Genomic DNA, 25207 nt, shown 5'->3' on the forward strand with positions numbered 1-25207 from the left:
TTACTAAAAGTCCTATTGTTAATTTTTATAGTGCTATTATGAAGTTTAATAAGAAGTGTTCCAGATATATTTCTCCGCGTTTTATCGACATAAATAGCCATGTTGCAATCATTTACTAGGATAACCCCTGACTCGATCTCTTCGATTAATGGGATATGATGATTATTGCTCGTTACACATGTAGAATTTTGACTGCTTATAAGATTAGGAATACATTTAGTATTTGAAATATTCGTTATTTGGTTTTCTTTACAAATTATTATTTTATTATATTTTTCACAATCATTTATTATACCATATATAGTGTTATCATTTTTTAAAATTTGCTTAAATTCTAAATTAATTACAGAGTTTTTTCTTTTTACCGGTCTTAAGATTACGTTTTCATAGGTTTCCTTTTTCGTTAAGGGAATCTTAACCAAATAAAATATTTTTTTATTAGTACTGTATAAGACAGACATTTTGGCAAATTGGAGTGCCTCTTCGGGGCTCACAAAAACAATATTTTCTTGTCTAATTTTACTTGTAGCAATTTAAATTTCTTTTTTATCTAACATTAATGGGTTGACGATTCCAAGCTTCGCCCATTCGATTCCATTTTGAATATTTATTAACTCGTCCTTAACTAGTCTTACTCTATTTTGTAGATTTATAACTATTTCGTTTTCTAATAATAAATTAGAAATTTGATTTACTATATCTGTTTGATTTTTTAATCTTTTATTAAAAACTTCATTTACGTACACTTGTTTATTATTATTTTTGTTTAGATCATTTATATTACTAGCTATTATTTCAAGGTCGTCGTGACCTGGAGATCCTGCGACATATTTCCAAATAGTACCTATGGCATTTATTGCTCTCTTATTTTTTATAGTGGGTGTTATATTTTCTAAAATATTTTCGGTAAGGCTTAATTCGTGGATAAGGATGGGATACAGGTTATGGTGATTTGGGATGTTTTGTTGGATAAATTTGTGGGTATTGGATATTGCGTACCGTGCCAGATCTATTGAATGTAAAATAGTAAAAGTTCCTTGCTGGATTTTCGCTGTACCTCTATTAATTGTCACGACATACGAAGAAGTGTAATCCAAAATTTGAACTTCAGTTTTTACAAAGGTTGAACACAATCTGTAAAGGTAATTTATTTTCTTTTAATATTATTTTTATAGACAATTCTGCTTATCATTGTTAAAACAGTTAAGTTTCTATCTTCTTTGACTATTTCCTTTTTATACCTTGGAGTTAGTTTTGATCCTAGTCTCTTGTTAACTTTGACAAAAATTTCTTCTCCTGGTAAATACATTTTTATTTCGTGCCTGTTCTGATTACGGTAGTTTAAGTCCTGTTTCTGTTTTTCTGTTAAACGATTGATGATTTCTTGTTTGTCCAAAATTGCTTTTTTTGGATCATTACTTGAATTTCTGTTAAAAAATATATCTATCGGTTTTCTGCCGGTGGTGGAGTGAATCGACCTGTTATACTCGTATATTGCTCTGGTAAGTAAATCGTGAAAAGTAGTGTGAAGTTTGTCTGGTTTTAAGCGTCTCATAATCTCTGAAAGGGTTGAGTGAAATCTTTCTATTTGACCATTAACAGAGCTAGAGTATGGTGGTGTAGTGTAGATTTCGATGCCAAATTGATCTTTAAGGAGAAAATTTATTGATACGGAATTTAGGGACTTTTCTTTATCTATGACTATGGACCTAGGGATGCCAAAAGCTAAAACGATTTCTTTTAAGCGTATTTCGAAAATTTGTCTATTGCTGTTAATACGAGATTTCCTTCGGTGGAGTAAATATCAATGTGGACGATTTCTCCAGGATTTTGTGGAATTGGTGTGGGTTGGAATTGTGGTTTATTAGGACGACGATCGTATTTTTGTTCTCTGCAAATTCGACAATTTTCAACAATTCTATTAGATTTTTCCGTCATATTTGGGAAATAGACATTTTTTTTATTTGCTCTCTATTTTCCTTAGCATCTCTGTGGGCTCTTCTGTGTTCCTTGATTAAGACCTCTTCTTGTTCTACATCCTTAGTTATTTCTTTGACCTGTGACTGTGTGAATCTAATTTTGTAATTTATGAAATATTCAGAATTCTTGAATTATTCCCATGATTGGCTCAGTAGTAAGTAGTCCATTAATTACGCTAGGATTAAGATATTTTTTTAGAATTGAAATTAATATATTTCTGGTATATTGCGGTTTTTTTTATTATATGCCTGTGATAAGTTGGAAAGGGAATTTCAAATTTGTAGTTATCATGGTTGTCTACAGGATATTCCACTGCTGGTATTTTATTGTCTGATGAACTTTCGTCGCTATGTTGGGTCGCTGTCATTGAGTTTATCTGTGATGGCCTAGATAGTACATCTGCTACCACGTTTGTTTTACCGGGTTGATATCTGAGTTCATAATCGTATTCTTCTAAGATGGCTTTCCATCTCTTCATTTTGCTGTTAGTGCTTTTACTACTAAGAGCATATGTTAAAGGTTGGTGGTCTGTGAATATGATTACCTATCGGGATCCGTACAGATAGTTTCTCAGTGAATTTAATGCCCAAATTATAGCCAACATTTCCTTTTCATTTGTGGCATAATTTTCTTCGGTTTTACTCAGTGTTCGGGAAAGGAATGTTATGGGCTTTTTGTTTTGAGATAAAACTGCGCCTATTGCGTAGTCGTAAGCATCTGTCGTTAACTCGAAACATTTTTCAAAGTCGGGATGAGAGAGAACTAAAGCGTTTTTCAGTAAGAGCGCTTCAACTTTTTTTTTTAATAAATTACAAACGGTTTGCCTTTTTAAACTAATTTTTTTTTTATTATCGAGTTTGAACATATACATTTAAGTATGGAATTCGATTTCTTTAGCATGACCACCGCGTGCACGTTTTACGAAGTCCAATCGTTGAACCCAATTTTCGACCACTCATTTGCATAAATCGGCCGAAATTCCAGCAATTTCGCGTTCAATATTGGCTCTGAGCTCACAAATCGTCGCCGGCTTGTTACTATAGACTAATGACTTCACATAACCCCAAAACGGGACGGCTTGTTAAATGGACCGTAAAATGGCCGTAATGCTCTTAAAGTAGCAGGAACAGAACGATTATTTTCATAAAAAATTTGCACGATTTGCAATCGTTGCTCAAGTGTGTAGCGTTTCATGATGAAATGTATACTAATGAAGTTTACAAGCGACAAGCGAAAAATAAATAAAAAATAGTTTAAAAAAACTAAAAAACACGCTTTTATTGCTAATCGAACTAAAAAGTAGAAAATAAATTTTAATGACTAAGGGACCTATAATGAAGTAATAGCAAATCGAACGATCAGTCATAGTCAACTACCTCAGAACAGAATTATAACAAAAATTAAGATACAAATAGAATAATTCAAATTAGAGTTCAAAGCGTGGGATGCTTGATATAGTAAATTTACAATCATTCTATTGGCAACTACCTATGTACAGAGGGTTATGAAAGTGAAGCAAAATGCATCCCACGCTTTTAACTCTAATTTGAATTACTCTATTTATATCTTAATTTTTGTTATGATTCTGTTCTCAGGTAGTTGACTATGACTGATCGTTCGATTTGCTATTACTTCATTATAGGTCCCTTTGTCATTAAAATTTATTTTCTACTTTTTAGTTCGATTAGCAATAAAAGCGTGTTTTTTAGTTTTTTTAAACTATTTTTTATTTTATACTTTTTAGTTCGATTAGCAAAAAAGCGTGTTTTTTAGTTTCGTTAAACTATTTTTTTTTATTATATTATGAATGAAAATTATTGTTATCATTGCAGTCAGTGAATAAATGATTCGATATATTCGTGTTATATTTAATTCCTTTCTTATCGACTGTGAGTCTAAAGCTATGCAGTTATCGGCTGTGATAAAGAAGTAATCGGGATGAACAACTTATTTCGTGGAGGGAGCCTGAGAAACTGATTTACAAGAATAAATAGAGATTTTTCATTTTACAACCAAAATCACCTTACTTTTTGCCCACAGTAAAAAAAAGATAGTATTAATCCTGGCAACCCTAATAAGGATAATGGAAAACTTTTATCAAATTATTGCATTGTCATCGGTCCTTGATAGGGGTGCAAAATTTCAAGTCGATCAGATTTTTAGAAGCCAGTGAAAATTAAGCTCAAAGATTCCGTTACATACGTACATACATACAACCCGACCTAATAAAAGTGTTTTAACCCTCTAGTGCATAGAAAAGATTTTTTATAATAAAATTATGTTTTGTACTAATTAGAGGCCATAAAACACAAATATAATATTATTTTTATTTGTACGACCCGAATTCGCTCTGTGGCCCTGGAAATTAGCACCCCGCCTCTGGACGGTCTTATGCAGGTAGCTTAAAAAAAATTACTAAAAATACAATACCACTTAAACAAGTAAACAGAAAACGTTTATTTATAAAAATTTAAGTAATATAATATATAAAATAGTATACAAATTGTTAAGTTTGGTTCAAAGTCTAAAAAGAACGAATATATGTACATACATATATTATACATTTACTTAGAAATAGCTTCCCACCATATCTTCAAAAATGTCCTTTATTCAGCATGAAATTCCTTAAAACATGATTTTTTGACAGCCATGCAAAGTGGTATGTTGCATTTTTCGCAATAAACTTGAGTCTCCGATTTACATGGCTTGTTACGACATTGACGTTTACTACTTTTATCGCAGAAATTTGGCCAATGATTGAGACAATCATACCTTATATTGGGTGGTGGTAGGTACAGTAACTTGCTTCCCTTTGGTACTTCTTCGGCTTGTTTTTCTGCAGTAGTGGGGCGACCTAATTTTTTCGTTTCCGATAAGAGTAGGAGAGTTTCGGCGATTTCTTCCCGAAATCGTGGAAGCTCGACACGTTGATGTTTTTCACTATTGATGCGATGGTATAAAACGAAAGCATTCACTATTGCCAAGTCGATAACATGGTGAAATATACGAGATGGGCATTTACCAGTCTTCATGCGAATTTTGTAGCGACCAATTAGACTGTCCATCAAGTCCACTCCGCCCATGTGCCGGTTGTATTCTTTGACAATGTTTGGACAGCTCACATATTCATACTGTTTTCTACCATATTGCGGTTATAGCGACGGGACAATGTGTTTCGGTCGCTCGGATTATTCGAGTTAAATGGCTGCACACCTGCATACGTTGACGCTAAACGAACTGGTTTGCTGTCCTTCCAAACAACAGTAGAAATATCTACTCCAAATGCGGTGGCAACGAACTCCTCCGAATATCCACGAGGAGCTTTTTTCACCACTAGCTGTTCATCAGTAGATAGTTTACAGTTTTTCACACGGTTGGCTCGAAAAGTTCCAAGCGAATAAATTCCACGACTTCGAAGGTAAACCAATAGTGCAAGCGACGTAAAGTAATTATCGAAATACACTATGTGGTTTGAAAAGTCTGGTATGTTTCTTGACAAACGGACAACAATATTTGAAGCGGCTCCCAAATCAGGCATTCCTTCTTCACGGACGTTATCGGCAGCGCCTGTAAACAATTCAAAGCTATAAGAAAAACCTTTGGTGTCACAAATGGAGAATATTTTGAAACCCCATTTATGAGGCTTTTTCGGCATATACTGTTTGATATTTGTTTTAGACATTTTCGTGCCGCACATTTGTTCGTCGACGCTCAAACGCTGGGACATTGGCACAGAGGAAAATCGAACATTCATATGTTTGATAAAAGTTGAACAAGGTACAAGATATCATAGTCAGCGTGGTCTCTAGATGGTCGTTTCGATCCATCAGCGAAATGTATGTAGCTCCGAATTTCTTCAATATGATCGCACATTCGGAAAACGATATATAGACATAAATATCTGTATACCAATATATTTTCGTATTTCTTGCACTGTGCAGATGAAAGTTGAATTTATTTTCTTCTGACGAGCATAGAGATTGGTTTCGTCACAAATCAGTTCCAATAACTCTGTATTAAAAAAGTATGCGAAGCAGTCATAGGGTGTTTTTAAGTGAAAAAACTCTTCAAGATTCGGGTTATGAAACGTCAACTCTTCAACATTTATTTGAAGACGATTTTTACGCCACCGTAGGTTTTGAAACTCTTTCATATTGTTTCGAAGATTAGCAACATCGCATTCAAAGTGCGCTGAAGAAGTTGGTATACCCCTTCCCGAAAATTCGTCTGTTCCTGTAATTTCAATTTCTCCTTGTGAAACCGGTACAGACATGCTTTTTAGATTTTCTTGTGGACCAGTTGGTACAGCAAGGGAAAGAGAAAGATCAGATACAGAAATGTTGTTTGCTGTTTCTTGTAGAAAGGAATCATTTTGATTGGGGACCACAAAAACTGGGTCATTCACGTCGTTGTCACTATCGAAATCATCGTCTTCAATTTCCTCATCACTGTTTTCGCAAAAGTCCATAAAGTCGTTGAACTCCTCATCTGACATCTTCGACAAGTCGTATTTGCGTTTGCGTCCCCACCGCGACATTTTTCTAGTGATAAAAAATATAAATCAGCACAATATGTGAACTTGAAGTTCAAAATAACTGAACATTTTTTTTGAACGCACTGCATACAGCCTCCTGTAGACGGTTGCAGCGTGAAGCACACAGTGGCACAATATACATAAAAAAAAAACTTGGAGAGCACTTTATCTCACTCTACACTTCTTAATCTACTTACCAAATATTTTTTTAACTCAATATTCCAATAGGGCACTTCTTAGGAAGTCTCAAAAAAACACCTTCTCAGAAAAATACTTTTTTCGGTTATTTGATCACTTTTTTTAATTCCACTTGCAACATTTTTGTAATATGAGCACATGAAGCTTTCACGATCAAGGGTAAACTGAAGAATATGAATCGTGTAAGCTGTATGACAAACAAAAAAGCACTTCGTGTTTTTAGTTTTTTTTTTTTTTGCTTTTAAGTGTTGCCCGCCTGTGGGCGGTTATATGCACTAGAGGGTTAAAAATATTGCGTCGTTCGCCCTCCCTATAGGAAAAAAGTTGAAGCGCACCTATTGAAAAACGCTATATAACACTTGAGACTAATGAATTTTTTAATTTTTGAAATGTATCCAGAGCATTCTGGTCTAAAGATATTTTTGTATTCTTGAAGGCATTTTTTGAGATGCGTCCTTCCTCCCCTATTAAAAGGGATGTCAGGGGTTTAGTAAGTTTCGCGTAATCTTGTACGAAGTGCCTATAATAACCTGACATGCCTAGAAAGCTTCTCAAATCTTTTAGAGTTTTTGGGGGTTGTAGTTGGGCTATTGCTTCTACTTTTTGTTTGTTAGCTTTTATTCCTTCAGTTCCTACAATAAAACCTAGAAATTCAATTTCTGTTTTTAAAAATTCACACTTGTCTAGTTGTATTTTGAAGTTTGCGGATTCTAATGTTTCAAATATTTTATATAGATTTTCGAAGTGTTCTCTTTCGGGTTTGGAAAATATAATTATGTCATCTATGTAGACATAACATATTTTACCTATGTGATGCCTTAAAACATCATCCAAAGTACGTTGGAAAATTGATGGCTAGTTTTTTAATCCGAATGGAAGTCGGACGAATTCAAATTTTCCGTTATTGACTGAGAATGCGGTTTTTTCTATGTCGCATTCTTTTAGAGGAATTTGGTGAAAACCACTTTTAAGGTCTACCACTGAAAAGTACTTATTTTTCCCTAAATTTGCGAGAACTTCATTAATTTCCGGGATAGGGTATCTATCGGCTACGGTGACCGTGTTCAGCTTTCTGTAATCGACGACCATTCTGAATTTTTTTTCACCGGATGCATCCATTTTTTTCGGGACAATCCAGACGGGTGCATTATAAGGTGATCTAGAAGGCCTGATTATACCATCGCTTAAAAGTTAATTTATTTGTTTTCCAACTTCGTCTTTAAGTGCCATGGGATAAGGATATGATTTGCAATATATCGGTGAGTCAGATGTGGTTCGAATTTCTCCTTTCTCAACGTAGTTTTCAATATCTTCGTTTTCCAGTTGCTGGTAGTAGTTGTCTTCGGAATTTTTGGGTTGAAATTCTTCAGATTCTATTAAATTGTCAAAATTTTGCTGTTTAGTTTGTACGTGAAAATTTCGTTGTTGTTTAAATGGTGGTGGGACGTGATTCATTGATGCAGGTCTTTTACCTTGGAGTTGCATCATTTGACGGGGACTGTTTTGGTAGTTAATGTTTCTCGTTTGTATCGACTGATCAACATCCATTGGTTCAGATCGTTGGGGTTTAGGTGCTGTCGGTCTTGTCGGTTGAAACTGGAATTGTTGTCGCATTTGGTGATGCGGTTGGAACGCAGGTTGGGGGTTATGGTAAGGGAAAAGCGGTTGATTTTTAAATGTATTTTGTTGCATACTGTTCATAGGGGTACGAGGGGTGCCTTTTATATATCGGGATTAGAGAACAAAAACAAATATTAATCATCGAAAATCACTTTATTGTTTTTCAAAATATTCTCCATGAAGATCTATACACTTTTGCATGCGTTTGAACCAATTGTCGAAGCACTTTTGCCACTCTGAATGAGATACCTCCAAAACATGCATTCTGAATGCCGCAACCGCTTCTTCGGGTGTCGAAAAACGTTGACCTCTCAGTTTGCTTTTTACGTACGGGAATAAAAAGAAATCATTCGGTGCCAAGTCAGGACAATACGGCGGATGACCCATTAAATCGATGTTTTGGGTGCTCAAAAATGCAGTTGTTTGAGCCGATGTGTGAGAGCTCGCATTGTTCTGGTGAAGAGTGATCCGTCTTTGGCGATTGGTTTTCCTAATTTCTTGGAAGACAACTAGCAAACAAATGGTTGTGTACCACTCAAAATTTACTCTTCTGCGTTGTTCTAGTGGTACGGTTGCGACATGTCCAGTTTTTCCGAAAAAACAGGCGACCATTTGCTTGGAAGTGCTTCGTGCGCGAACAACTTTTGTTGGATTTGGCTCATCTTGAAACACCCATACAGTCGAATGCTGTTTACTTTCGGTCTCATACGCGTAAATCCATGATTCATCACTTGTCACGATGTCATAGACGTGTTTCGAAGCCCCGCGATCGTATTTTTTGAGCATTTCCTTCGACCAATCGACACGATCCTTTTTTTGAGCGATTGACAAATTGTGTGGGATCCAACGCGAACAAATTTTTTTGACAGTCAAATGTTTATGCAATATTGAATGTATGCTGGTCCCACTAATGCCTAAGATTGTCTCAATCTCACGATAGGTCACATGACGATCTTGCAATATCAGTTCGCGTACAGCATCAAATGGTTTTCGGAACAACAACTGATTTTGGACGACCTTAACGAAATTCGTCTTGGAGTGAACTACGACCACGATTGAATTCACCATACCATCGATAAACACTGGTCCTCGATGGAGCTTCATCGCCAAAAAATGAATTAAGTTCATCCATACAATGTTCCTGAGTTAATCCACCTCGAAAGTTGTAAAAAATAATCGCACGAAAATGTTCACGATTTAATTCCATTTTTGGACCGAGATGAATCTTTTAAGTTACTGTAAATACCACAAATAGCGCTGGTATTTCAAAACGTTCTGAGAACGTAAAAGCCAAAAAATGTCAAACTTTGCGATACAGCTGTCAGTTGCCAGATTGCAACACCAGGGTTGCCAAATCCCGAAATATAAAAGGCACCCCTCGTATTATATTTGGTAGGGTGTTGAAACGTTAATTCCGGGTAAAATGATCCGTTATAATTTTGCGTGTTCAAGTTACGCGTTGAAGGAAGTGGTGGTTGTTGACGATGTTTGTGGTTTTGGTGTTTATCCGCGTATTCTGACCTATAATGTTGGTTTTCTAACTTCAAGCAAAGATGTAGAGCTTGTAGAAGATCTGAAGGTTCACGAATGCCTAGAAGTCTCGGTAGGTCTCTGTTTAAGCCTCTTATAAAAGTATCGAGAGCTTTGTCTCGATATGTTTGAGTCAAAAGTCGCAAAGACTCTTGTCCCATTTCCATGCAACCAATTTTGTTTAGGATCAAGGATAGATGCGAGTAGACTTGTTGATAAAAAATTTCAATACTATTTCTTCCCTGGATAAGTGAGGTCCAGTGTGCCTAAGTCACGTTTATCGGCGTAATGTAGGGTCAAACATCTTACTATACTATTCCAGTCCAGAGGTGTATTGTACGACTCTAATGCAATATCTGCATTCCCTACTATTTTGTTTCTAATTACGCTTAGGATTCCATAGAATTTTGGAGTTCCCCTAATTGAGTTGTAGATTTGTAATACCCTATCGACACTTTTCTTCCAGGAGTTAAATCGGATGGGTTTCCAGAAAATTCTCTCAAACTTCTTACTATGTCTGGAATTTTGTCCAAGTCGTTTAAGTTTTCCCTATATCTTTCCTCTATGGTTTGGTCATTTCCGCAATTTATGTCCGCGTTGGGGTTTATTATAGCCTGCACAATACTCCTACACTGTTGTGCACAAATGCAAGCTATCCTATTTTCTAATTCGGCATTTATTTGAAAATTTTGTGGCCGTACTGATGGGTTTGGTATTGGGTCGGGGCTAGGATTATTAAGGATAGGTGGTCTTATTATGTTGTTTTTTACTAAGGTAAGATTATTTTTCCTTATAATATTTCTTAAAAATATAAATTAATATATTTTAACTTACACAATAATTAGAACTGCCGATGACATTATTGATGTTGTGCTGCTGCTGGTTGTTGGTGTTGTTGGTTTTGTTGTCCTTGGTGTTGTTGTTGGTATTGTTTTTTTTTTTTTAAGTTGATTTTTCAATTGTTTATTTAGATCTTCTGTCACATACACTCCTACGGTAGTCTTTTTTCAGTTTTTCATTTATAAGCACGCACTGCGTTTATATTGAATAGTTCTATTCTTCACACCAAATAACGCGTTTTATTTAAAAGGTTATGATTTTTTTTTTATTTTTTATTATCACTAAATTTACTTGGTTTAAAACCGTTCCGACTGCATGAATTTTTTCCGTTTTGTTTGGTACTACTAAGGATTCATTTGCAATACACTAAACGAACGGGTGCCTGCGGACGGACGGTACAGGCTTAGGTTCCATGGTATTTTTTTTATACCAGGCTGCTCGGGCGCCATTTAATAAAATACTTGTTTTATTTTTGTTTATTTTAAAAAGAGAGAACTATGTCCTCTATATCTTTATTTATCTTAAAAAGAGTGGACTATGTCCACTATATCTTTTATTAATAATTTATTGAATTATTTGCCGGAAGACTACGTCTTCTTAATCGGAATTTTTCATTAATACTAATTTTCATCTGTTTGCCGGAAGACTATGTCTTCTTAGTCAGACTGTTGATTTATTAATAAATTATTGAATTATTTGTCGGAAGACTACGTCTTCTTAATCGGACTTTTTCATTAATACTAATTATTACATTGTTATTTACTATCTACTTTATATTAACTTATTGAGCAGCAATCATCACGTTGAATGCAACGTGAGCTTATTTGAGGTCGTCAGCACTTTGAGTTAATAAAATAATTAAATTTGGAGCGAGCGGAACTGTGTCAGCAATTGTTGTGTCAGCAATTGAATTGCGACCAGGGGTATTGAACTTTATTAAAGTGAATATTTTAATTATTAATTTTATATTATATATATGGTTGTTATTTTGGTGTCTCGTTCCCTGGTTTAGACGGTGTAATGTTTTCTCCGATGTGTCTTTTAATTTTTTTACTATGTCTTCTTTGCTGTGTGTTATTAGCTTAAAATGTACTATATCCTTTGGTTTTTTTCTGTGACGGCATGGGTTGTGTTGTTCAATTCCTTTATAGCTACAAATAGCTCCTATATGTATATATATTTATATATTGGTGTCTGCACTTCGTTGATATTGTATTTTATACAGATTTGTTTTAATATTGGTGTATTCAAACAACTTTCGTTATCTGTCATGAGTCGTTTTAAGTTCGGAAAATTGTTGGTAAGAATTTCTTCTACTCTTGTGTCCATTTCTGTTTTTGAGTCTAATTGTCTGATAGTTATGTATTCTGAGAATTTATCTACTACTACTAAATATGTTTTGTGTTCATTAAAATAAATATCTAAATGTATGTATTCCCCTGGTTGTGTTGGTACGTATGATTCTTTTAATGGTTCTCTTGTGGGATTCCGTTCGTATTTGCCGTAAAGACAAGCTGTGCACATTTTGTTGTATGCCTTACATTATTGTTTTATGTTCGGCCAATAGTATTGTTCTAATAGTTCTTTTACACTATTTTTGTATCCCCTGTGTGCTCGCTCGTGCGTGTTTAACTAGTTCTAACTGTCCATATAGTTGTGTTAGTCTTCGAGTTTATTTAGTGTATATACGAATTTCATATCTGTGAACGAGGATGGTTCCATATGTAGAAGTCCACGCAAGTGGGGAAAGTTACTGATCGCCATTCACCTGGGAGTGGCCAGGACGATTCTTTTGCATATGGTTTAAAATCTTCGTTAAAATATAAACGTTACTTTTAATTATGTTATTAAATTATTTATTAAAATATACGCATTTATGTAGATCAAATACAAATACATATGTACGTGCATATACAGGGTGGGCCAAATAAGACCTACTAATGTTAAGCACAAATAACTTTTTAATTTTTTGACATATTTATTTTTCTCTTTTTGTAGGTTATAATTGAATTGTTGGAAATTTATTATGGAACCCTACAGTTCAACACAACTCGTTAAAATTATCGAGTTTTTCTATTCTTGTCAACGATCAATTGTTTTAACGCAGCGTAAATATTGGCATCATTTTAATCCCAGATCAGCTCCCACAGCCTTCATGATTAGAAGTTTGGTCGGTCGTTTTGAGGAACTGGTTTCAGTGGCCGACCGTCCTGGACCAGGTGCCCATCGAAATATCCGCACTGAGGACAACATGGAAACTGTGCGGCAGAGTGTTGCAGATGATCCATCTGTCTCAACTTGCCGTCGTTTCAGCCAATTGGGCATTTCCAGAGCGACATTGCGTAGAATTTTAAAGTTGGATCTTAAGGTGTACCCATACGAAATTCAAATTGTGCAAGCACTGCTACCGCAAGACCACCAACGACGACTACAATACGCTATTCGTTTTACACAATTAGCCACACAAATTGATTTTTTAAATAATGTTTTGATGTCGGATGAAGCGCAATTCCATTTAAATGGTTATCTATATATATAAAAATTAAGCCGAAAAAAAGTGTGCATTCGTCCGGGGTAATCTCAGCAACGTGTGTAAGGAAAACAATGAAGGTTTCACACGTTGTTGGTGCTGCTTTGGCAAAGGTTTCTGTGAAGTTAGGTTGAAATCCGATAACGCATGTGTGTGCGGTGCGTCGGTTAAATGAGTGTGTTTTTGCTATTTGCCGCATGTATTTTTTGTACCGCACATAGCATTCATTAGAATTAAATACATTTTGGTCGTGTGTGTCTGGGCCGATTATTATGAAATTTGGTATATATATATTTTTTCCACGGTGAAGGTTAGTATAATATGCTTATTGATTCCACTCGCCACCAGGTGGCGCTGCCGAAGGCCAAAACGAGGACCCGGGTACCCCCAGGATGTGTTTTTACATTGTGGGTATCAAATCAAAGCTACTGATGAGTGCTTTAATACAGAATATTTTTTAGATCTCTGAGTGACCAGGGTCTCGAGATGTAGCCGAAAAGGTGGACCAATATACCCTTGGATGTGTTTGTACAATATGGGTATCAGATGGAAGCTGTTGATGAAAGCTTTTAAGTGAGGTAATTTTTACTGCCCGTTTCCGGGATAAAGAAAGGAGATGGAACTGGAGATGGAAGAGGAAAAGGAATAGCTACAGGAAGAGGAAGAGGAGGAGGAAGGGAAAGAGAAAGAGGAAGACCACTTATTATTAAAAGTTAAAAAAAAATTCTAAAAAAATTTTAAAATGTTACATATACGCTTATAATATAAACGTTAATCTGAAGTCAGTTATAGTGAAAAATTCATTGTATCATTGCCGGTGTGATTGGTGATCTTTTCCTTAATTTTTTGCAGAAAGGTTATGCTAATATGAGATATTACCTATATCATTCATATATTTACGTATTACCTGTGTACTCACAAATATACGGTTGAAGCAAATATATGTCAGTTTTTTTATTTCGCCTGGAAAAGTTTATATAAATTTAAGAAGAGTAATTAGAACTTATTTTATATCAGACTTCACGCAAAAAAGTCATTTGCACCTGAACACATAGCTGGGTTAAAGCGGAGGGGAATAGAACAGTTATCTTCTCCTTCTCCGCTTTTTCGCACACGTAATTGTATGGGATGAGTGCACGATGGCACATAAAAAGTCACTGGAAGCGCTTGATAGGACATTACGAGATTTACGTAGTAAAAATGAAATGTTTGGTCGTGCCTTAGTGCTGCTGGCAGGTGATTTTAGACAAACACTGCCTGTTATTCCTCGAGCAACTGTAGCAGATGAATTGGCTGCATGTTTGAAATCATCATATTTGTGGAGACATGTTCAAACACTCAAACTAACTACAAATGTACGTGTTCTAATGCAAAATGATCCATCAGCCGCTGAATTTTCACAGCAATTATTGGATATTGGAAATGGCAAAGTTCCTGTCGATAATTTAACTGGCTTAATAACTTTACAACCAAACTTTTGTCAAATAAGTCAAACGAAAGAACAGTTAATTCAAAGTATTTTCCCAAATTTGCCTCAAAATTACATAAATCATGATTGGCTTAGTGAACGAGCCATCATGGCTGGCAAAAATAAAGATGTGAATGAAATGAATGCGGCTATTTTGGCTAACATACCAAGTCCAGAACAAACATATCGATCCGTTGACACTGTTACAAATCAAGATGATATTGTAAATTATCCCACTGAATTTTTGAATTCCTTTGATTTACCTGGATTACCGCCACACATGCTAAACTTTAAAATAGGAGCACCGATTATTATGTTGAGAAACATACATAAATCAACCACGACTATGTAATGGCACTCGATTAACAGTTAAGAGATTGATGAATAACGTCATTGAAGCAACGCTTTTGAATGGAAAATACTCCGGTGAAGACGTTTTAATACCGCGAATACCAATGATACCATCGGATATGCCGTTTGAATTCAAACGTCTTCAATTTCCTGTTCGCCTTGCATTCGCGATTACTATTAATAAGTCACAAGGCCAAACTTTATCAATTTGTGGTATTGATTTAGAATACCCATATTTTTCTCATAGCCAACTTTATGTTTCATGCTCAAGAGTTGGTAAGCCATCGGTATTGTTCATTTACTCAACAACGCATGGAAAGACGAAGAATATTGTACGTTTACCAAAGAGCATTACAATAAAAAAAGTAATAAAGTAAATCACATCAAACGTTTTTTAATTGCTACTACTATTTAAAACTTCTCTCATTACTATTCATGCGCAAGAATTTTTATAAAAAAAATCTAGATTTTTTAAAGACGACCGGCGGAACGGGCGGGTTTTCGGTAGTGTATGTATAGATTAGGGTTAGAGAAATATTGTCGCAGGGAATCGTGAATAAGAATGATGATATTTCGCATGCACGTACATATGTATGTACATGCAGACATATCTATTAATAAGGACCAAAATGCGAAATGGAGAAAATGATGAGATTGGTGTAAATCTGAATCAGAAGAACTTGGAATTAACAGACTGACAATTGATAAATGTGTTGGTTTATTGATGAGTGTAGAGAACATAGGATTCAATGATTAGACTTTTTCGACCTAGTGCTTCTGCGAAAGCACTGCTCCGGTGCCGTTGAAAAAGTTCGATGGGCCAAGTAATGTTTTCATATTAGATCGTGTTTAATCCGAATTTCAAAGCGTGTTGGTTCGAGTCCTTGTTAATAATATCACTTACTAAATGCATAGAGATACGCGAGTAATAAAGGCGACCAGTGCTGAATTTGCTCGTAAACACAAAGCTTAAAGGCTCAATATAAACAGTGGACAAATATTAATTAATTTTGATAAAAATTGTTTTATTAGTGAGCTAGACTACGCTGAATCATTGATATTCCGGTTTGTTTATTTGGTTTATTATAGCTCTTATATTTTTGATGAAATTAAGTCTGAAATGAAGGTTAAAAATGTTTTTTCTAAAACATTTCAACAATCCAAAATACGCCTGATAATAATATATTTTATTTGCGCCCGCGAAGAAGACACTGTACGACGCAGCCAAGCAAGTTCTTACGTATTTATGTTCTATAAGAGTACAAAAACGAATGGATTTTAAATTTTCATTAGTACGAAATTTCGAAGACGTCAACTTGTTTGGTGGTTTTTCATGAAATCATTCCTTAACTCTCCCCTTCCTAAATTAAATCGTCCCGATTTATACCGAAATAATGTTTGTTCCTTGTTCTTGCCTAAGTAATTTTTACAGTTATTCACTCTAGTGTAAATATTGTTGCAAAGGACAATTTCCTTATCGGTGAAAATTTTTACATGCTTAGTCCTAAGTGGTGTGAATTTAAATAGTTTACAATGATTATTTATGATAGGATATTTGTAAATAGCAATGATCGGATTTTTAGTTCTTATTAAATATTTGTTCGTATGATTTAGTAATTTTTTGTCAATTAGTTACGTAGAATAAAAATGTGAATTCGTCAAATAAATATGCATCGTCGGTTCTAGTTAGAATATATTTCCTGTTAGTTATGGTTGTTATTTTAGTTTTTAATAGCGGTGACCCCTCGGCAGGCAATGGCAAACCTCCGAGTGTATTTCTGCCATGAAAAAGCTCCTCAGAAAAATATCTGCCGTTCGGAGTAGGCTTAAAACTGTAGGTCCTCCATTTGTGAAACAACATCAAGACGCACACCACAAATAGGAAGAGGAGCTCGGCCAAACAACCAAAAAGGGTGTACGCGCCAATTATATATACATACATATATTTATATGTGGTTGTTATTTGGGTGCCTCGTTCCCTGGTTTAGACGGTGTAATGTTTTCTCCGATGTGTCTTTTAATTTTTTTACTATGTCTTCTTTGCTGTGTGTTATTAGGTTAAAATGTACTATATCCTTTGGTTTTTTTCTGTGACGGCATGGGTTATGTTGTTCAAGTCCTTTATAGCTACAAATAGCTCCTATGTATATATTTATATATTGGTGTCTGCACTTTGTTGATAATGTATTTTATACACATTTGTTTTAACATTGGTGTATTCAAACAACTTTCGTTATCTGTCATGAGTCGTTTACAGTTCGGAAAATTGTTGATAAGAATTTCTTCTACTCTTTTGTCCATTTCTGTTTTTGAGTCTAATTGTCTGATAGTTATGTATTCTGAGAATTTATTTACTACTACTAAATATGTTTTGTGTTCATTAAAATAAATATCTAAATGTATGTATTCCCCTGGTTGTGTTGGTACGTATGATTCTTTTAATGGTTCTCTTGTGGGATTCCGTTCGTATTTGCCGTAAAGACAAGCTGTGCACATTTTGTTGTATGCCTTACATTATTGTTTTATGTTCGGCCAATAGTATTGTTCTAATAGTTCTTTTACATTATTTTTGTATCCCCTGTGTGCTCGCTCGTGCGTGTTTAACTAGTTCTAACTGTCCATATGGTTGTGTTAGTCTTCGAGTTTATTTGGTGTATATACGAATTTCATATCTGTGAACGAGGATGGTTCCATATGTAGAAGTCCACGCAAGTGGGGAAAGTTACTGATCGCCATTCACCTGGGAGTGGTCAGGACGATTCTTTTGCATATGGTTTAAAATCTTCGTTAAAATATAAACGTTACTTTTAATTATGTTATTGAATTATTTATTAAAATATACGCATTTATGTAGATCAAATACAAATACATATGTACGTGCATATACAGGGTGGGCCAAATAAGACCTACTAATGTTAAGCACAAATAACTTTTTAATTTTTTGACATATTTATTTTTCTCTTTTTGTAGGTTATAATTGAATTGTTGGAAATTTATTATGGAACTCTACAGTTCAACACAACTCGTTAAAATTATCGAGTTTTTCTATTCTTGTCAACGATCAATTGTTTTAACGCAGCGTAAATATTGGCATCATTTTAATCCCAGATCAGCTCCCACAGCCTTCATGATTAGAAGTTTGGTCGGTCGTTTTGAGGAACTGGTTTCAGTGGCCGACCGTCCTGGACCAGGTGCCCATCGAAATATCCGCACTGAGGACAACATGGAAACTGTGCGGCAGAGTGTTGCAGATGATCCATCTGTCTCAACTTGCCGTCGTTTCAGCCAATTGGGCATTTCCAGAGCGACATTGCGTAGAATTTTAAAGTTGGATCTTAAGGTGTACCCATACGAAATTCAAATTGTGCAAGCACTGCTACCGCAAGACCACCAACGACGACTACAATACGCTATTCGTTTTACACAATTAGCCACACAAATTGATTTTTTAAATAATGTTTTGATGTCGGATGAAGCGCACTTCCATTTAAATGGTTATGTCAACAAACAAAACTGTAGATTGAGGGGCTCTGAAATTCCACACACCACACCAACATCAGTTGCACCCATCTAAATGTACTGTTTGGTGCGGTGTTATGGCCACTAGAGTTATCTTTGAGCGCATTGCTGCGGAAGCGTCGCGTTTAGCTCACTATAACAAACGTTCAACCATCACCAGTCGCGAAATTCAAACTGCTGTACGTTTACTCTTGCCCGGTGAATTGGCCAAACATGCCGTCAGTGAAGGTACCAAAGCTGTTACCAAATATACCAGTTCCAAATAATTTTTCCAACTGAACTAATGGTATATAAATATATTAACAAAACAAGGCCCTTTTCAGGGCCATAAAATATAAATTAACAAAGAGAATGAAAAAATGTCTTCATATGTATGTATGTATGCACATTGAAATTAATTTTAAAATTCCTTAATATTGAAGAATATGTTCATATGGTTTCATTAGTCTATTAAATATGATTTTGTTGTTGAGTTTGTTGAACTACTTGGTTTTTATTTTTTTAATGTTTTCTACACACTGTAAGGAATAAATTCACTTTTGATCTTTTTGTTAAGAGATTTTGTAGCCCTGAAAAGGGCTTATTATTAATTTACCATGAAGGTTCCGTTTATAACTCACTTACAAACACCGTAAATTATTTACTTTTTACCTGCTGCAGTAGGTTTTTTTGCGGCTGGCTTTTTATTAGATGCAGACTTCTTGGTTTTAGCAGCAGTTGCTTTTGCTTTAGTTGCTTTTGGCTTAGCAGTTGCAGATTTGGCTTTAGTTGGTTTCACTTTTAATGCACCACCCTTTTTTGCATCTTTCGCCTTAGCCTTTTCAGTTTTCTTCTTTTCAGCTGTTTTCTTACTGGCAACAGATTTTTTTACCTTTTTCTCACCACTTGCCGCCTTTTTGACTTTACTCAATGATTTTTTCTTTGATGCACCACTATCTGCTGCCTTCTTTTTAGCCTTAACCTTCTCTGCTGATTTTACGGCTTTTGATTTCAATTTTCCCTCGCTTGATTTACTGGCTGCAACTGATAGTTTGAATGAACCGGACGCACCTTTTCCTTTGGTTTGAATTAATTTGCCACTCGTAACAGCCGATTTCAAATAGCGCTTAATGAATGGTGCCAATTTTTGGGCATCACATTTGTATGTCGCACTAATATATTTCTTAATCGCCAAAAGTGATGAACCGCCACGTTCCTTTAAATTCTTAATTGATGCGTCGACCATTTGTTGTGTTGGTGGATGGGTAGGGGCAACCGACGGCTTTTTGGGTTTAGCTGCCTTAACCTTTTTGGCAACCACTTTTTTTTCAGCAATAGTAGCAGCAGTAGCTACTGGGGAGCTTACATTCACAACAGCAACTGAATCAGACATCTTTATTTATATATTGTAGATTAAAACCTCCCGAGGACCCAACATTGACTCGGATCACTACCTTGTTGCAGCCAAACTGCGCACCCGCATCTGTGCAGCAAAAAACGTGCATCTACCTACGCAAAGAATGTTCGACATCGAAAAGCTGCAATCACAACAGACAGCCAGAAGATTCGCCACTCGACTCTCACTCCTGCTCTCGGAGAGCACTGCCCAACAAACCGGCATCCACGAACAATGGAGCAACATTTCTCGTTCTCTACGTACCGCCGCCGAAGAAGAAATCGGATTCCGGCGAGCCCGAAAAAACAATTGGTACGACGAGGAATGTCATGCTGCCGCAGAAAGAAAGGATGCCGCCTATAGAGCCACGCTGCGATCGGGCGCAACGCGAGCCATGTGGGATCGCTACAGAGAGCTGAAAAAGGAAGAGAGACGTACTATCCGAAAGAAGAAACGAGAGGCCGAAATACGTGAGTGCGAAGAGCTTGAGATGCTGGCCAACAGGAACAACGCCCGAAAATTCTACCAGAAAGTTCGGCGGCTTACAGAAGGTTTCAAGACCGGGGCGTTTTCCTGTAAGAACAAAGACGGCGAACTGGTGACTGACGTACAGAGCAATCTTAGATTATGGAGGGAACACTTCTCGAACCTATTGAACAGTGACAGCTGCGCATGTCACCGAGAAAGTGAAGATCCCGATACCCCAATCGTTGACGACGGAATTGTCGTTCCGCTACCCGATCATGACGAGGTGAGAATAGCGATAATGCGGCTAAAAAACAACAAAGCCGCGGGCGCCGACGGACTACCGGGTGAGCTATTCAAACATGGCGGCGAGGAGCTGGTAAGGTGCATGCATCAGCTTCTATGCAAAATATGGTCGGATGAAAGCATGCCTGCCGATTGGAATTTAAGTGTGCTCTGCCCAATCCATAAGAAGGGCGATCCTGCAATTTGTGCCAATTACCGCGGGATTAGTCTTCTAAATATCGCCTATAAGGTTCTAGCGAGCGTATTGTGTGAAAGGCTGAAGCCCACCGTCAACCAACTGATTGGACCTTATCAGTGTGGCTTCAGACCTGGAAAGTCTACCATCGACCAAATATTCTCAATACGCCAAATCTTGGAAAAGACCCATGAAAGGAGAATCGACACACACCACCTTTTCGTCGATTTCAAAGCTGCATTCGACAGTACGGAAAGGAGTTACCTGTATGCCGCGATGTCTGAATTTGGTATCCCCGCAAAACTAATACGGCTATGTAAGATGACGTTGCTCAATACCAGTAGCGCCGTCAGAATTGGGAAGGACCTCTCCGAGCCGTTTGATACCAAACGAGGTTTCAGACAGGGTGACTCGCTGTCGTGTGACTTCTTTAACCTGATGTTGGAGAGCATCGTACGAGCCGCAGAACTTAATCGCTCAGGCACAATTTTTTATAAGAGCGTACAATTGCTAGCGTATGCCGATGATATTGACATTATCGGCCTTAACAACCGCGCTGTTAGTTCTGCCTTCTCCAAACTGGATAAAGAGGCAAAGCGAATGGGTTTGGTGGTGAACGAGGACAAAACGAAGTACCTCCTGTCTTCAAACAAACAGTCGGCGCACTCGCGTATCGGCACCCACGTCACTGTAGACAGTTATAATTTCGAGGTTGTAAAAGACTTCGTCTATTTAGGAACCAGCATTAACACCGATAACAATGTCAGCCTTGAAATCCAACGTAGAATCTCTCTTGCCAACAAGTGCTACTTTGGACTAAGTAGGCAACTGAGTAGTAAAGTCCTCTCTCGACGAACAAAACTAACACTCTACAAGACTCTCATCATGCCCGTCCTAACGTATGGCGCAGAAGCTTGGACGATGACAACATCCGATGAAGCGACGCTTGGAGTGTTCGAGAGAAAGATTCTGCGTAAGATTTTTGGACCTTTGCACGTTGGCAACGGCGAATATCGCAGACGATGGAACGATGAGCTGTATGAGCTTTACAACGACATAGACATAGCGCAGCGAATAAAGATCCAGCGGCTACGTTGGCTGGGTCATGTCGTCCGAATGGATACAAACGCTCCGGCTTTGAAAGTATTCGATGCGGTACCAGCTGGTGGTAGCAGAGGAAGAGGGCGGCCTCCACTGCGTTGGAAAGATCAGGTGGAGAAGGACTTGGCTTCACTTGGTGTGTCCAACTGGCGCCGGTTAGCACGAGAAAGAAACGACTGGCGCGCTTTGTTAAACTCGGCCAAAATCGCGTAAGCGGTTATAGCGCCAATTAAGAAGAAGAAGAAGAAGGAGATTAAAACCTCAATTCAAATTCCACGTATGTATGTATTATACACTTTAAACACTTCACTCACTTTATGCACTGTACGCACTACACCAATAGAGTACTGGTAAATAAAGATAATTTCTGGAATTCAATATGTGTTTAACTCTGTTTAAAATTTGAGAAGCAGAGCGAAAAGATGATAATCAAATTTTCACGTTCCAGTGCTATTTAGTGCTGCTATATGACAAACTTTAAGATTTATTTAATTCACTAAAATTCACTGAATTTACTAATTCAACAAATGAATATGTAAAACGATAGTATGCATGTGTCACTTTCATATCAATATACTTAAATTGGAATAAAATCAATATTTTTCTTGTAACGAGCGTTTTAGTCGAAACTTTTTACTCAAAATATTAAATTTTCGCTAGTTTTAGTCGATTTTCTTAAAACTCCTTAATATAAATCAATTATTACTATTGAAAATATAAAATATATCAAATTATCAATCATCTAAACATTTTATTTTATATATTACTTAAAATAATATGTTTGAAAAAATAAAATTAAATATCTCCATGGTATCACCAGAGCAATTCTCAGTGGCGTTAGTTGGATGCATGAAATAATCCAATAGTTTGATGAATATTGAAAACTTTAATTTTGGTTGAAATGAATGATGGTAATGAAATAAATAAATCTCACTAATGTGAATTATGTAAATTTTATTTTAATATAATACTTAATTTTTTGATATTAATGCAAATATTCACTAATCAATCGCGTTTTTAAATATATATATATATAGAGTTATCGTTATAGAGTTATCTTCGAAAATGATAATGAAACGTCGGAATCGATTTCAGGAGCTTCTTACAGAACATTGATTGAAATCTAATTGCGGCCAATGGCGAAGCAGTATCCTAATGTGTGGTTTCAACAAGATGGAGCAACTGCGTATACTGCTAGGCAAACTATGGACCTGCTGCGTGAAATTTTTGGCGAACGTCTGATTTCCAAAAATTCAGATTTCCCTTGGCCACCTCGGTCGCCGGGGATATGGGGATATTTAAAAGACAAAATGTATCTTAATAAACCAGAAACTATTAGACAGCTGAAGCAAAATATTCGAGACGAAATACTGAGCCTTTAACCAGAAACAGTATGTGGTGTAATGGAAAACGCGTTAAAAAGAGCCAATCTTTGTTTCGAGAAAAATGGTGGATATTTGTCTGATGTTATATTTCATACATAATTTCCATAAAATATATTCAATGTGTAAAAACAATTAACCAAAATAAATAATTATTGCAAAAGTTATTTGTGTTTAACATGAGAAGGTCTTATTTGTATATATTGCTTACTTCGCAATATAGAATTGTTCCGAATTTGCAAAAGGTGATATTTTTCAGAGAACGTTAAATATAGAGAATTCTCACGAGCTACGAATAGTGTGAATTGTCAAAAATGAAGTGAAACCGCGAACACTATTTCACCTCGCTTAACTCGACAGCGGGGAAGTTCTTAACAGAGCTGATTACACTGAATTATGTACAAGTACATTGGCTCTGCTCAGTTTTTGGTTTCTGTATGAAATCAAATTGACGAATGCTGACGGCATTTTGCAAAGCATTTGCTTGTGCATTTTTATGTTCCCTTGGTAAACGAAAATTGATTCAATTTGTATTTTCAAACAAAGGTGATGAAGAAAAAATGATTGAATTTATTATATGCGCCAACATTTCAAATCAAAGTAACTTTAATATTTTGATTTAATTTACCTCTCACATTTTGGTATGTGCGTTTCAGTAAATTTAAAACTAAATTGGTGAAAATTTTTACTAATATTTTGAGTCGAAATTAATTCATAGCATACAAGTGTTTTGGTATATCGACATACATATGTATTTACATTTGAATATGCATTTATTTGTTCCTTTGGCAAACCAAATTTTTTTTCAATTTACATTTTATTACAGGGAATAATAATATACATACATTTGTATGTATGCATTTTCTAGATAGTATAAAACTTTAAAATAAATAAAAGAAAACTTCAAAGAAACGTATTTGCATATATGGGACAACTAAGTTCAATTGCATCTTTATTAAATATAGTGTTGTACGCATATGTGCGCACTGAAGCAACATGACCTACCTCACGAGCATACCTTATCATATTTCATGCAATAATTAGGGAGTAAATTTTCGAATGATCGAATTCCTGCAAATGCTAAAACAACTTCTTCTGCATATGCATCGACGTACATATGTGCATGTGCGTATATGCACACTTGATGCCCTAACTATATCTATCTATGTACGTTCAATTGATCAAATCAATAAATTCTGTATACAAAACGCTTCCTGGTAATGAACACAGGAAGATGGCATATGCAAATATAAATATGTGAATTGAATTCAAGCAAAACAATGCTTATTAATATACACATATGCATGTACATACAACCGCACACACAGGGCACTCACTTTATTCCTCAAAATGCGTATGTCGTTCAAAGCTAAAATTCTATGCCTAGCGACTACAAGAACAAAATGCAGTCATAGACGCAGGCGTAGCGGCCATCATTCTAGTTGCCATAGCGCTGAACAGTCGCGGCGGCGCCGAACAGTTTCAACTATTGTACTGTGCAACAAAAACTCATCATCAAAAAATTCATTGATAAATTCGAGTTCATAGTTCTAAGAGCAAGAACTTTACTTCATAAAACGAGCCGCCCATATGCCAATTTTCTCGACAATCCGAAAATAGTCAATATTGGAATATTTCGCGTAGAATTATTTGCCAATATTTGATAAATCTTCAACTTTTGTCAAGTCGAGTGCCCGCGGCTTCGTACATATGTATGCATCAATATATGTACGTAAACATGTGTATATGTACAATGCTGTGCCTATGAATGTGCGCTGCGCCTATGATGCGCGCTGGATTTCTTGAGAAGTTTTACCGTTTTATCTTGAGCTG

General features: G+C 36.1%; 1 protein-coding gene across 1 annotated transcript; it reads right to left on the reverse strand.

The window, feature by feature from the left end:
- Positions 1–19140: 19140 nt before the first annotated feature.
- Positions 19141–22289, reverse strand: LOC129249915 (histone H1-like). Its single transcript, XM_054889578.1, has 2 exons — positions 22253–22289; positions 19141–19969 (listed from the first exon to the last, which is right to left on the reverse strand). Exon 2 carries the CDS (start codon positions 19940–19942, stop codon positions 19211–19213), a length of 732 nt encoding a protein of 243 aa, XP_054745553.1. The 5' UTR covers positions 19943–19969; positions 22253–22289; the 3' UTR covers positions 19141–19210.
- Positions 22290–25207: the final 2918 nt, after the last annotated feature.

Source organism: Anastrepha obliqua, chromosome 6 (assembly GCF_027943255.1).
Source record: "Anastrepha obliqua isolate idAnaObli1 chromosome 6, idAnaObli1_1.0, whole genome shotgun sequence".
Classification (NCBI taxonomy): domain Eukaryota; kingdom Metazoa; phylum Arthropoda; class Insecta; order Diptera; family Tephritidae; genus Anastrepha; species Anastrepha obliqua.

Bases quoted from the DNA above. Each gene is read 5' to 3' on its own strand.
- LOC129249915 (XM_054889578.1), bottom strand. From the start codon at position 19,942: ATGTCTGATTCAGTTGCTGTTGTGAATGTAAGCTCCCCAGTAGCTACT.